This window comes from Bos grunniens, chromosome 4 (assembly GCF_055505025.1).
Source record: "Bos grunniens cultivar Pamir isolate PY7600 chromosome 4, Bosgru_T2T1.0, whole genome shotgun sequence".
Taxonomy (NCBI): Eukaryota; Metazoa; Chordata; class Mammalia; order Artiodactyla; family Bovidae; genus Bos; species Bos grunniens.
In genome coordinates, this window is record NC_141168.1 from 13,892,201 (window position 1) to 13,905,585 (window position 13,385).

General features: G+C 54.8%; 2 protein-coding genes across 2 annotated transcripts in view; one reads left to right on the plus strand and one right to left on the minus strand.

The window, feature by feature from the left end:
* Window positions 1–53: 53 nt before the first annotated feature.
* On the minus strand, window positions 54–1,357 carry SOFU1 (sperm-oocyte fusion factor 1). The gene is made up of 2 exons (XM_086398340.1): window positions 1,148–1,357; window positions 54–601 (listed from the first exon to the last, which is right to left on the minus strand). The coding sequence occupies exons 1-2, from the start codon at window positions 1,287–1,289 to the stop codon at window positions 423–425; spliced, it is 321 nt and encodes a 106-aa protein (XP_086254466.1). The 5' UTR covers window positions 1,290–1,357; the 3' UTR covers window positions 54–422.
* A 3,242-nt stretch (window positions 1,358–4,599) lies between these two features.
* TRPV5 (transient receptor potential cation channel subfamily V member 5) overlaps window positions 4,600–13,385 on the plus strand; it is a 33,197-nt gene continuing 24,411 nt past the window's right edge. The window contains exons 1-8 of the mRNA XM_086398341.1: window positions 4,600–6,556; window positions 8,488–8,585; window positions 8,723–8,845; window positions 9,309–9,446; window positions 9,732–9,830; window positions 9,991–10,166; window positions 10,538–10,684; window positions 12,505–12,717. Of these exons, the coding sequence (XP_086254467.1) occupies window positions 6,429–6,556; window positions 8,488–8,585; window positions 8,723–8,845; window positions 9,309–9,446; window positions 9,732–9,830; window positions 9,991–10,166; window positions 10,538–10,684; window positions 12,505–12,717 (1,122 nt within the window). The 5' untranslated portion in view covers window positions 4,600–6,428. The remainder of the gene's footprint in view (window positions 6,557–8,487; window positions 8,586–8,722; window positions 8,846–9,308; window positions 9,447–9,731; window positions 9,831–9,990; window positions 10,167–10,537; window positions 10,685–12,504; window positions 12,718–13,385) is intronic.

The following is a 13,385-nucleotide window of genomic DNA, read 5'->3' on the forward strand; positions in this document are numbered from 1 at the left end:
AAGGTCTCGCGACTAAGCAGACTGCTTAGAAACAGAATGAAGCTGCCCCCAGCTGCTTACAGGAGTTGATTATTACTTTCATTGTTGCTGCCTCCTCTCCCTGGTCTGTTGAATAGAGCCAGGAGAGGCTAGGGGAGAGAAGGGCAGGGGTCTGGTGTCTCAGCTCTTGGAGATGGCACTCAAAGTGTGGGGAGGCAAGTGGGCAGTGGCCGTGGATGATGCTCGGACAGCAAGGGCTCTGTCTGATGCTGCGACCTCTGGGAGAGGGCCGCTGGTGGGAGCCAGAAAGCCACGTGTTCGTCTCCCTTGGGAGAAGCGCCCTGGAGCCCTTGGGGGAGAGGGTCAGTAAGCTATCATAAAGCGGAGGTAGATGTCTAGGTCCTCATCCAGGAACCAGGCCACCACTTCCGCCTCAACGTCCCTCATAAAAAAACCATAATGCTGGCCAGGTTAAAGCAGAAGGCGAGGTCAAACAGGTGGTCACGGATCGCCGCCACCTCTGAGGTCTTGTCATCCTCCTGCTGGGCCATGTCCACCACCTGCCACATCTCGCCCACTGAGGAGGCCATGAAGTGCTCTTCAAACTGTTCTCGATCTTGGTCTGGAATGGGGCAAGGGGACGGCATGAAAGGAGGGGTTCTGCCTGCCCTGCCCTGCCCCTGCCCTGCCCTGGAGACGAGGAGGAGTTGGGGAACATGGGTGCCCCTTGGCTCACAGCCTTGTCCTTGACCACAGAGGTGATGCTCCTGGCGGGGGGTGGGGTGCAGTCCCTCTGTCTGTATGCGATCGTAGTTCCCACTCAAAGACATGCATATCCCACTGCCAATGCAAACTGCCTCCTCCAAAGTGTTACCTCATTTGGGGAGTGAGGGGCCATCTTAGAGAAGGATGAACTTCAAAGACCTTCTTTCCATCTCCACAGGGCCCCATGCACATCAGCTGGCCCCAGAGTGCCCTGAACATGGCTCTGGCCAGGAACCATGGCTCTAGACCCTTTATAGGACACTCCACTGCAGCAGTACAACAGGGCCCGGGGCGATCGCCCGTAATCCAAACCTAGCTCAGCTTCCCCTCCAGCCTGACAAGTGATCTGGCTCCACAGAGGTCTGATCCCCGGCTCCAGGGGTCCTCCTCCTTCTTCCCCTACCTGTAGAGGGTGTCTTCTCTTTCTGACTCCTCTCATCTAGGCCTGGGCTCCCTCTCTGGGTCTTCACCCCCTTGACTCGCAGCAGCAGCAGGAGGGCGCCCAGGAATGCTGCCCTGCAGAGCTGGGAGCCCAAGGAGCTCATGGGCCTGCCCAGCCGCTGCCCTTGGTCTTCACTCGTCCCAGTGCCCTGCTGGCTCCCCCGCCTCCTCCCTCCCCTGTCCGTTGTCCCGGCCCTTCCCCCTTCCCAGCACCGTTTTCTCCCTTCCCTTCCAGAGGACCTGTGATGTCATGAGCTCTGTGACATCACAGCCATGGGCTCAACCCTCATCCCAGCTCCCTAGAGAGTTCCACTGGCAGGCAGGAGCATGGAGAGTAGTCCGCAGGGGACAATAGAGGCTCCGGGGAGGACCGCCGTGGACCTCAGCAGTGGAGGACCACGGCAGTGACCGAAGAGTCTGTACAGTCCTTTCATGGCCATTATGTCGTGAGATCCATGTGGCAACCAGGACTCAAAGTCGTGGCATCGCCGTACCCATTATATAGATGAGGAAACCGAGGTTCACAAGAGAAATGACTTGCCCATCGAAGGTCACACAGATAATAAGGTGCAGAGCAGGGCTCTTGCAGATTCTTTAGATTTTAAAGATCACACCTTCCCACCCCACTCTTCTGTGCAGCCTTTCTCAAAGGAAAGCAACTTGCATAAACTGAGGCCCAGACCCATGTCCAAACGAGTCTCTTCAAGTCCTGGGCTGTGCGTGAAACTCAGTCCATCCAAAATGAGGGCAGGGGAGGACTTAATTGGAGGAGGAGGTAGGTACCTGCTTTGGGTGTGAGAGCAGAGTACTCTGGACCCAAGTGGAACCGCCCTCTCATTCCTTGTCCTCCCCTGGACTAGTTCTAGCTTTGCCCTCTTGTACTGACAGATGAATGCGTCTTGCCTCATTTCACATCCTTCTGTACTCAAAGCTCTTAAGTGTCTAAACTCAGTCTCTAAAGGGTGAGAGGAAGAGAGTCTTCACAGAAAAACCAGCATGGCAGAGGCAAGGATCCCAAGGAATGAATCTCAAGAAACCTGCCTTCAAATCCCAGTCCCCACCCTGCCCATAACCCTGGTGAGCACAGACCTGTTGGCAGTAATAGGTTGGGGCTAGCTGACATCTGCTTCCTGGAGCAGAGGGCTAGGGACACGGGATGAAGGCCAGCTCTGGAAAACCAGAGTCAGATACAAGCCATGAGGGACAGCCAGGTGCCAGGACCGTGAGCTCACATCACTCCCGGCATCCACACACGCGTGCCTGAATGAGCCATCAGATGCAGGGGTGAGACACGTCCAGAAACGTGCGCTCTTCCTCAAAGGGAGCAGGTGGCCGAACAGCAGGGCCAGCAGAGCCTCCTTCCCAGGGATGCCGCCCTTGCCAGCCGACAGGCTCACTGGGAGACTCTCCCCTGGACGGCCGACACAGCCTCCTATATACTTCCGTGATCCAAGCCCGGTGACAGGGTGACTGGGGAGCGGTACAGGAGGTCACCTGACGATGGGAGAGGCAAGTTTCAGTAAGCGGGTGACCCTGTTTACCCTTCCCTTGCACTCCTTGACCTGCAGGTCCAGGAAATGCTGCTTGCCTGGAAAGAAATCACTAACCTCCTCCTGGCTATTTGGGGGAGGAGTTTCTGTGTTTCTGGCTAACTGAGAAGCCATCTCCAACTCTCTGAGTTTGGAGGGGGCGGGTGGTTGGGGTTGGGCCTGCCTTAGGGGAGCAGCTAGAGCCGAAAGGACCAACTGGCTGGCACCGACCACCACAACTCTAATTTCCTCACCAGACACCTGCCTGATGCCCTGTGCCTAGGAGATAAATCTTCATGGGAAACCAAGAATCCCTTCATGTTTTTTTTTTTTTTTCTTATTACAAAAGCATATTTTAAAATTATGGAAAAAAGGCAAATAATTCCACCATCCAATGACAATTCTTCTTCATATTTTTAAAGATAGTATTTGAATTCTTTCCCTACAGGGCTGTGGGCAGGTAGGGTGGGACTGTATGACCAAATATTGAAATCCAGGCTTACATGCTGTCCTCCTTTCTGGGCTCCCCTGGTGACTCAGACGGTAAAGAATCTGCCTGCAATGTGGGACACCTGGGTCTGATTCCTGGGTTGGGAAGATCCCCTGGAGAAGGGAAGCGCTACCCACTCCAGTATGTATAGCCTGGAGAATTCCATAGACAGAGGAGGTTGGTGGGCTACAGTCCATAGGGATGCAAAGAGTCGGATACAACTGAGTGACTCACACTTTGCTCCTTATCATATCAGAATAAGAGGTCTGGGGCCTTTGATGCCAATGGGCTCTGAGATAAAACAGTGAGGTTTTATCGGGGGCCCTGGACCAGCTCTCATCTACTCTCACGAGACCCTGGGGCATCACCATCATGCAGGGAAGCATCTGCCTGCAGGAGGGAGGTTGTAGCACTCCTGGTTTGCAGAAAGCTCCCAGAGGATGAAGACTGATGAGAGAAGGGAGGAGAGGGTGGCCATGCAGGACCTGACAAAGGGGACGGAGGACTGGGGAGAGAAGCCAGAGGACAGAAGAGGAGAGGGCTCCCCAAAGATAAGGAAGTGAAGTGAAAGTCACTCAGTCGTGTCGGACTCTTTGCGACCCCATGGACTATACAGAGGAGAAGGCAATGGCACCCCACTCCAGTACTCTTGCCTGGAAAATCCCATGGACGGAGGAGCCTGGTGGGCTGCAGTCCATGGGGTCGCTAGGAGTCGGACACGATTGAGTGACTTCACTTTCACTTTTCGCTTTCATGCATTGGAGAAGTAAATGGCAACCCACTCCAGTGTTCTTGCCTGGAGAATCCGAGGGACGGGGGAGCCTGGTGGGCTGCCGTCTATGGGGTCACACAGAGTCTGACACGACTGAAGCGACTTAGCAGCAGTAGCAGCAGCAGGACTATACAGTCCATGGAATTCTCCAGGCCAGAATACTGGAGTTGGTAGCCTTTGCCTTCTCCAGGGCATCTTCCCAACCCAGGGATCGAACCTAGGTCTCCTGCATTGCAGGCAGATTCTTTACCAGCTGAACCACCTGCCGCCGCTGCTGCTGCTGCGTCGCTTCAGTCGTGTCCGAATCTGTGCGACCCCATAGTCGGCAGCCCACCAGGCTCCCCCGTCCCTGGGATTCTCCAGGCAAGAACACTGGAGTGGGTTGCCATTTCCTTCTCCAATGCATAAAAGTGAAAAGTGAAAGTGAGGTCGCGCAGTCGTGTCCGACTCTTTGCGACCCCATGGACTGCAGCCCACCAGGCTCCTCCGTCCATGGGATTTTCCAGGCAAGAGTACTGGAGTGGGGTGCCATCGCCTTCTCCAACTGAACCACCAGGGAAGCCCAAAGAAGCCCAAAGATCAGGAAGTCATTTCTAAATCTCCAGCCTGCCAGGTGGGATGAGGGGACAGTTTGGTCTCCTTCAGGAAGCTTGTTCCTGTTCTCCACCCCTCCACTGAAAAAGAACAGTACAGACAAAGGCGTGTGCAAGTGGGAAGGGAAGACCCAGAGGTGGAGGGCCCCTTCCCTCCTCCGGCACCCAAGGACCGTGCCCTTGGTGCCAGCCTGCGCACCTGCTCTGTGCGGCTCGGACCGGGCCCTCCCGCCCCCACTCCCTCCAGCACTAGCATTATAGGCTGAGTATTACTGGGCAGGCGCTCCTTTCCTCTGCAGCCCTGCTTATCAGCATATCTACACCCCCACCTCATCCCTATCGCTCCCTCCATCTCCTTAGACTGGAAGTCTCAAGGCTTCGGAGATCATTACAGCCCCACACTGCCCCACCCCCAGCAAAGCAGAAAAATGCCCCGCAAGGTGACCCCTCCCCATTCCCAACCGGCATCTGCCCCCTCCCTGGGGGAGCCCATGCTTCCTGCTGCCTCAGGCACTTCCTCTTTCTTTCCTTACTTACTTTCCTTTCAGTTCTCATCCTTCTCGAAAGGTGGTTTTGTCCATCCTTCAGTCTCTAGAGAAGTGCTCTCTCTTTCCTACAGCAAAGGAAGTGAGGGGTCCTTGCCCCGGAAGACCCCCAAGGTGGAGGGTCCCCAGCCTATCTCCACCCACGCCTCTCATCTTTATAAGCAGAAGGTTCCCAAGGAGCAGTGAGGTCTGATGGGTGACTTGGACCTGAGGTTCCACTTGGCAAGTCAGCTCCAGTTTTGCCTCCCACCGGCCGTGGGGAGTCACACGCATCTCTCTCTGCTCCATCTTCTCACTTAGGAGAGAGAGACACTTCAGCCTGCACCCAGGGAACTTGGGGATCTCTTCAATGACTACAGTTCAGGAGATATATCTGAATATATCTCTTTGAAAACAATCAGGAAGAAAAATGGAAACTGTTATATCATAAAATAATTTAACACTGTCTTATCTTTACTCCTGCTCCTCCTGTTGACTCACTCCTGGAGGGAGTCCTGTGATTTCCTCCACCGCCGCTCAGTCCCTGCTGCCCAGCCTCTGTGGACGTTCAGGGCTCACTGGGGTCTCCTCTGCCTGGAAGGGAGGAACTGGAACGGAAGAAGAGGCCCTGGGCTTCTCCAGGAGGAGGGGCAGCCAGGAGACCTGCTGGCTGCAGGGGCTGTGGGGTACTAGGCAGAGCAAGAAGTTCTGGGGGCTTTTGAGCCCCTCTGTGGAAGAAGAATCAATTGTCCTTGAGCTGTTATGACTATGTTTTACACACTCTGCTGTGAGAGCATGTAAGTATCACTCCAGTTTTACAGATGAGAAGACTGAGGCACAGAAAGCTCACCTAACTGACCTGTAAGGACAGAAACCCAGGATTCAAACCCAGACCTGCCTGACTGCAGAGCTGGAGGGCTTTGCTTCTCAACTCTCCTGCATCCGAGGTAATTGCTCAGCTGGCTTGTAGGACCCACCTTTGGGCTCTCTCCTGGCTCCCAGGTCAGATTCCTGGGCCCCACCCCTCCCCTGGCCCGGTCTCAGCCGCCCTAGCTCACTGATAGGAACGAGCTCCCTCCCCCCTGGCTCTGAGGCAGGCTGTGTGCCCCAGGGGCTTTCTCTAGAAAGAGCTCCTCCCCTCCAGGTAAAGTCTCTCTCTCCTGGCAGGGCCCCCAGTCCCCTCCATGCACGTGCACACCCTGCACAGCGCCACGCCAGATCCACTTGTGACCCATCCCTCCTCCTCGTCTCCGCTTCAGCTGCCGGCTGCATCCTAGCCCTGCTCCCTTGAACCACCTCCTCCCCACGACTGGCCACTGCCCCGAAGGAGAAGACATGGGAGCACCTCCATCCAAGGCCAGGGGTCTCTGGATCCAGCTTCAGAAACTGCTGACCTCCTGGCTGGTGGGACAGCAAGACTGGGATCAGCGTCTGGACGAGATGTACATGCTGCAGCAGCAGAAGTAGGCTTTCCCCCTCTCCCTGAGCCTCAAGCCCTCAGCCCACTTGGGTCAGTCTGCCCTGCCCACCAGAGCAGCCCAGAGTTCAGTGCCCGGTGCTGGGATGGGCCCATGCATCTGTTATGGAAGCCGAGCTCCTATGTCAGCAGTGGAAGAGGGGTGTGGCATTGGGTCCCGGGAAGGCTGGGGCAGGGTGATGCTTGGGCTCTCACTTACTGAAGGTGGGGTGGTGGGTGCTAGGGACCCAAAGATACCAGACAGGAGAAGCCAGCATGTATGGCAGGGGTGAGTGGGGCAGGGTGGGTGCAGGCTAGTGGGGAACGGGGTGCTGGGGAAAGGTTAAGATTCTGTGGGTTTTAGGACACTCGGGTGAAGAAAGAGTGAGGAGTTACTGTTAATGAAAATGAAATTGATGGCCTGGCAACGGGACAGCTCTGGTTTGTGCAATACCTGGAACTGACCAGCTGACTGTGGAAACCAGATGACCCTGAGGAGTCCCAGTGGGGACTCCTAGAGCCCATCTGTGCTTCCCGAGTCTCCTGTGTGCAGGCTGTGTTAGATCTGGAGCAGACAATGAGGCTTGAGCCTGTCCCTGGCACACCTCCGATGGGACTGGTGACTCCGAGGAGCAGAGCATTTTATGGTCAGCCCTGAGGTCTGGACCCCTGGAAGACTAATGGGGGCAGGGACCCATCCTGAAGGCAGGCTTCTCCCGCTGGGTGTTCGGGGGACTTGGCTCCCATCAGAGAGTTGCCATTAGCAGATCTGAGCGGGCAGCCAGGGCTAGACTCACGGGCATTGGCTTCTCCAGGCTAGAGGCCAGAGTACGGAGGCTGCGTGCAGAGCCTCTGGACTCTGCAGTCCTGGCCCTGGTTGCCCTGAGGTGGGCACGCTCACAGGGAGGGTATGAGTGAGATGGGCAGCAGGCTGGTCCCCACTCCACCCGAGCTCTCTGGAGAGAACTTCAGTGAGGGGCGGACCTGAGCCATACCTTGAGATCAAAAGCTTCTTCAGATAAAAAGCTTCTTTCCCCTGGCTCGGGGGACCATTGGAAGAGAGGAACGGGGGGCTAGGGGTCATCACAGGAACCGCCCACCATCAGTCTGTTTACCGGCCCTTCACCTCTCCCCTCCTGACCCTCAACCTGCCATCCATGTGTCCACCTTCAGAGCCAACACATACTTGCCCAGCAGGAACCGGCTTCGGCATTATCTCTTGTCTGGCTCACACAGGCAGGGGAGAGACAAAGATTAACCCGCAGAGGTACCACAGGAGAAGTATCTCCGTGGGGCTCCTCCCACCCACTCTGAGATGCACACACTCAGAGAAGCTCACAGCCACGCGCTCTTGCAGACAGCGCGTTCAGACTCTTGAGTCGAAGGATGACACTTAAGGAGGGATGGATCCTTCATAGTCCATCTCAGAACTCTCCCTCCCCACAGCAGGAATGTGCATCTGGATAGCCCCCAGGGAGTCAGAACAATAGCTGGCCTCTCTCTCAGCCCCCTCCCAGTCTCTCCGGCTCCTCTCAACTAAAGAGAGCCGGTTCAGCAGGCCTGGGAGCAGGGATGAAACTGGGCAGAAATTCCCTCTCCTCCACCCGCTACTGATTCCCAAGTTCCTGAAACATGGACTCAGCTAGAATGACTTGGCCAGGCCCACCAGGACCAGCCATTCCCTCCCCCGGGCCCCCCTCCCTCAGGTACTCTGCTGCTTAGTCAGCTGAGCCAGGAGTCCCCCCACCACTGGTGGGAAGAGGTAGTAATGCCGCCCCATGGGGACCCTGAGCTAGGGTCCAGGAGACAACACTGCAACGTGTCACCACGCATTCCGTGTGGCCGCTGTCCGTCCAGTAGGACAAGGACTCTCTTCCTCTCTGCTCTTGGCCTCTCTGCCATTCTGTCTCTGCCTGACTCCCGTTCATCCTCTGCCAGGATTCGAGAGTCTCCTCTGCTGCGGGCAGCCAAGGACAATGACCTGTGTGTCCTGAAGAAACTTCTGCTGGACCGAAACTGTGACTTCCGGCAACGAGGTGAGATCCGAATTAGAAGTGGTGGAGATGGGGCAGAGGCCCCGGCCATGCCCCGCAAGGCACTCTGAGGGTTTCTGCCAAGGGGCGGTGGAGCGTGTCTCTGGAAAATGTTGATGTCCCTGTCTCCTCTGCTCCAGGGGCTGTCGGGGAGACGGCACTGCACGTGGCCGCCCTCTATGACAACCTGGAGGCTGCCATGGTGCTGATGGAGGCTGCCCCTGAGCTGGTCAAGGAGCCTGCCATCTGTGAGCCATTTGTAGGTGAGGTGTCTCCATGGTTTTTCAAGGTGGACCCAGGTAGGGGAGACTCTGAAGTCACCTCTTACAATGAGCCTCTGAGGGTAGGTCGGGGAAGGAGTGATGGGTGCTCAGGAGTGTGGGAGGAAGGCAGAGGTCCTGGTCTTGGCTGTGAGTGTCTGGGACCTGCTTTAGCCATTTGTTATTTCCCTTCAACTCCTTTCACGTTCCATGAAGAACGGAACTCTCTCTCTTTCATAGCTGCACTAGAGTGATTACCCTTATATGCCACCCGCGGTAGTCAAGAGGCGGAGACAGCTAAGTGGACCTGCCTGAGGGACGTCTGGGGCTCAGTCTCACACCATTCTGCTGAGTCAAGGGAGGAAATCCATGCAAGGATTTCAGGGATCTCCTGGAAGCCAGGGGGGATGCCGTGTCTCGGAGAGAGTTGGGAACAGACACCCTGACGGACGGCTCTCTTGTCCAGGTCAGACGGCCCTGCACATAGCAGTCATGAACCGGAACGTGAACCTCGTGAAAGCCCTGCTCGCCCATGGGGCCAGTGTCTCTGCGAGGGCTATAGGCTCCGCCTTCCGTCTCACTCCTCACAACCTCATCTACTTTGGTGAGAGCAGGACCGGGGCTGGGAGGATGCGGGTGGGCACCAGTCAAGGGAGGGTGGGCTGAGGAGGCCCCGTGCCTGGGGAGACTAGGAGAGGTCGGCCCTCATAAGGCCAAAGGCCAGAGCCAAGCCTCCACCCACACCCCAGGCCACCTCCAGCATCCCCGCCTCTGGTCCTGCTGACAAGGGGCCCTAGGCCCAGAGCGGAGAAGGGGGAGGGAGAGGCGGTCACTTGGAGACACCACCCCTCCCCGCCTGCATCTCACGCCCAGGCCTCTGCCTCCCCAGGGGAGCACCCTCTGTCCTTTGCCGCCTGCATGGGCAGCGAGGAGATTGTGAGGCTGCTCATTGAGCACGGTGCTGACATCCGGGCCCAGGACTCCCTGGGTAAGAGCTGGGCTGGAGGGGGCGCTGGGAGGCTGGGGGTGGCAGGGGAGAGGGGAGGGGCTGGGACCGCCCTCAGGCCCCCCCGGGGTGGGGGGTGGTCCTGGGGAACGGCAGGGACTCTGGTCCCAGGGGTCACGTGACACCCCGTGTCCTCTCCCAGGAAACACAGTGTTGCACATCCTCGTCCTCCAGCCCAACAAAACCTTTGCCTGCCAGATGTACAACCTGCTGCTGTCCTACGACAGGCGAGGGGACCACCTGCAGTCCCTGGACCTCATGCTCAATCACCAGGGCCTCACCCCCTTCAAGCTGGCCGGAGTGGAGGGCAACACTGTGGTGAGGGGCCCTCCCCCAGGCCCACGGGGTCCTTCTCCTGACCCTTCTTCCCAAACTCCCCAAAAGGGAGTACCTCCATCTCCATCACTAAAATCCTCAGCCTCAGGAATTTCTGACTCAGGGGGATTACAGAATCTTACCTGAGAATATCTGCTATGGTAACCCAAAGTTCCACTCCCCTTGCCTATTCTCTCCTTTCAGGTCTTTATAGGATTTGTGGGAAGGAAAGACAGCCCCAAATTAAAGGTTCAAGTCAACAGAGGCTTGTCAGTTCCCAGCTGTCCACCAGATCCAAGGAGTAAGCAACCGTGCTGTTGCCCTTGACCTGCTCTTTACATGCTGACCCCCGTCTCACCCCTGTGTCCACCCAGATGTTCCAGCACCTGATGCAGAAGCGGAAGTACATCCAGTGGACTTGCGGGCCGCTGACCTCCACTCTCTACGACCTCACAGAGATTGACTCCTGGGGAGAAGACGTGTCCTTTCTAGAGCTTGTGGTCTCCTCCAAGAAACGGGAGGTATGGACACCACGGAGGATTAGGGGCTGTCAGGCGTCTGTGCAGAGCCCATCTGTTTACCAAGATCCTCGGCTCTAGAGGCTTCCCTGTAATAGATGGGGGTGAGGATAGACTCCTGAGACTTTGGGAGAAAATGCTGATCAATACCCCTTCCCTAACTCTGCTCTCTCTGCTTAGCTCTGGTCCCTTCTGCTTACCTTTCTCATACTAACACTGCATATGAGTTCTCCAGATAGATATTGCTTCCTATCACTTATTCATTCAGCATATTGAGCTTCTTGCTGGGTCCCAGACACTGCACCAAGAACTGAGAATACAGAAACAAACTCAAAAACAGTTCCTTTCAGACAGCTTTGTCAATTTCCCATCCCTGTTCTCAGTAACTGTAATAGCCTTCAAGATAAATATTGGGGTCTATACTATGAATGGTACCTAATGACGCAATGGTACATAATGGTGCAACAGAATGGAGGTCCGTTTACATTGGCTTGGATGGACCAGAAAAGATGTCACAGGAGATGTGCTTGAGCTGGGGCTTCTAGAAGGAATTCGGAATCACCAGGCAGATGAGGAAAAAGAGAGATTTCCAGAGAGGGAAAAACGCATGGGTCATTCAGACAGTATTGGATTGGGTGACATGAGGGAAAGGAAAGTTTGTTGAAGATTTATAAAAAGAAGAAAATACTGATGCTTTCTGGAACCTCCAAGATGGTGGCAAAATACAGTTCTTATTGTTTATCTGCCACCCAACAATTTCCTAGAAACCCTCAAGAGCCACAAAACTCAGATGATCGCTGGTACTAACAAACAGAGGATCTGGTTTATCAGAGGATCTGATGAACAAAGTGGCTGGTTGCTATGAACTTCTTCAGAGCAGGATTTCTTAGGGATTGGAAGCCCAGCCTTCACCTTCAGTTCTATCAGGCAACCAAGATTTGTTCATTATGATGAAAATAGAGGCTCTCTCACTGGAGCTTCTTCAACCTCCTGCCTTGTTCTGCCCAGCAGGTCTAGAAAGCCTCCCCCATCCCAACCCCGTCTCTCTTCTACTCTGTAGGCTCAATGGGAAAAGGTACTTTTTCTGCTTGTGGGTAATCCCTCCAGCTAAACTCTGACTTTGCCTTTCCCTACTTTCTTAGATGCATCATGCCATCTATCATCCTCTTTCAGGAGCATCTTTAAAGTCTCATTGGCCACTTAGATCTGAGCATTAACCTACCCAGCTTAGATTATGGCCACACCCAACTCTCCAAGTCCTCTGTTGTTTCTCTCATGTCCATAATACTTGTAGAGCAAATCTGACTACATGCTTGCTTGAACCTTCCAACTGTTTTCCATTGCATTCAGATAACAAAGTCCAACTCCTTAGCTTGGCATTCATGAGGTACCATGATCTGGCCCTCAGCTACTTCATACAGGATAATCCCTGCACCCTCCAAAAGATTCTGCCACATCCCCCTCATATGCCAATGTCTTCTCACCTCTTCCTGCCTTGGCAACTGCTGCTACTATATAAAAGACCTTGCCTAACTCTCCATTCACTCAACTATCTCAGCCATCTATGTCTCGTCCTTCAGAGTCTCTGAGGAGCTCAGAGATCCTGGTATTTACTTCTGCCATGGTTTATCTGCAGCACTAGCCTGAGGCACCACAAATAGTAGAAACTGACTAGTCATCTGTAAAAGAAATGAATGAAAAGATGAACTGAATGAATGACACTTGTGCTGATCATGACGCTGCCTGCCTGGGACCCTGTGGGGAACCTGGTGCTGCAACTCACTATGTTGGTCATCCCCTGCTGCCCTCTTCTTCTATGGCAGGCTCGTCAGATCCTGGAGCAGACCCCAGTGAAGCAGCTGGTGAACTTCAAATGGAGAAAGTATGGGCGGCCTTACTTCTGCATCCTGGGAGCCTTGTACGTGCTCTATATGATCTGCTTCACCATGTGCTGCATCCACCGCCCTCTCAAGGCCCGTAGTGGCAACCACACAGATGCCCGAGACATCACCGTATTCCAGCAGAAGCTGCTCCAGGTGACTCTTAGAGGGGATAAGAGGGGCTGTTAGCATGGGGTGATGGCACTGGAAACCAGAGCCATGCTGCCCAGGAAATATGCCACTCCTTTGACTCTGGCAGGGGCAGGCTCCTGATTACCTGGACAGAAATTAGGCGGGAGTTAAGGGGACCAAAGCTGGGACTTAATGAATACAAGTGGACTTGTCCAGGGAGTGATGGCTTTCTTGTGAACTTTGAAAGAATGCTTAGTTTACCTGTACCTTTGTAAAATCCCTTGTTACTCACAAAGGTCTGTAGACCAGACCTTTGTAACTGTGACCTTCAACAAAAGCCTTGTTGTTCTAAAGGGAGGAAGAGTGTGCTCCAGGTCCATTTTCTGAGTCTGCCTGTGAGTAACACAGACATTCTTCGGACCTTCATTCGCTTCTGAACACAGAATGAGTGCATTGAAAGTGAGGTATCAGCTGTCTGACCACCTGTCAAATGTGCTGCAGAGGATGCCTAGATTGCGTAGCATTTAGAAGGAAATAGTCTCTGGGGTCCCTTTTACTCTGGTTAGCTTGCCATTCTGTGAGTCACCTTCAGAGACCTGGGGTGAGGATGGCTGACTAGAGATGTGGAGTAGATGTCCAGGTCTGCTGTTGAAAGGAGGAGACTCCTTGGTGTGACAGAATGAGCAGGCTCT

Bases quoted from the DNA above. Each gene is read 5' to 3' on its own strand.
- SOFU1 (XM_086398340.1), bottom strand. From the start codon at position 1,289: ATGAGCTCCTTGGGCTCCCAGCTCTGCAGGGCAGCATTCCTGGGCGCC. The intron at 602-1,147 runs GTAGGGGAAGAA...GCCCCATTCCAG, and splicing joins AGAGAAGACACCCTCTACAG to ACCAAGATCGAGAACAGTTT.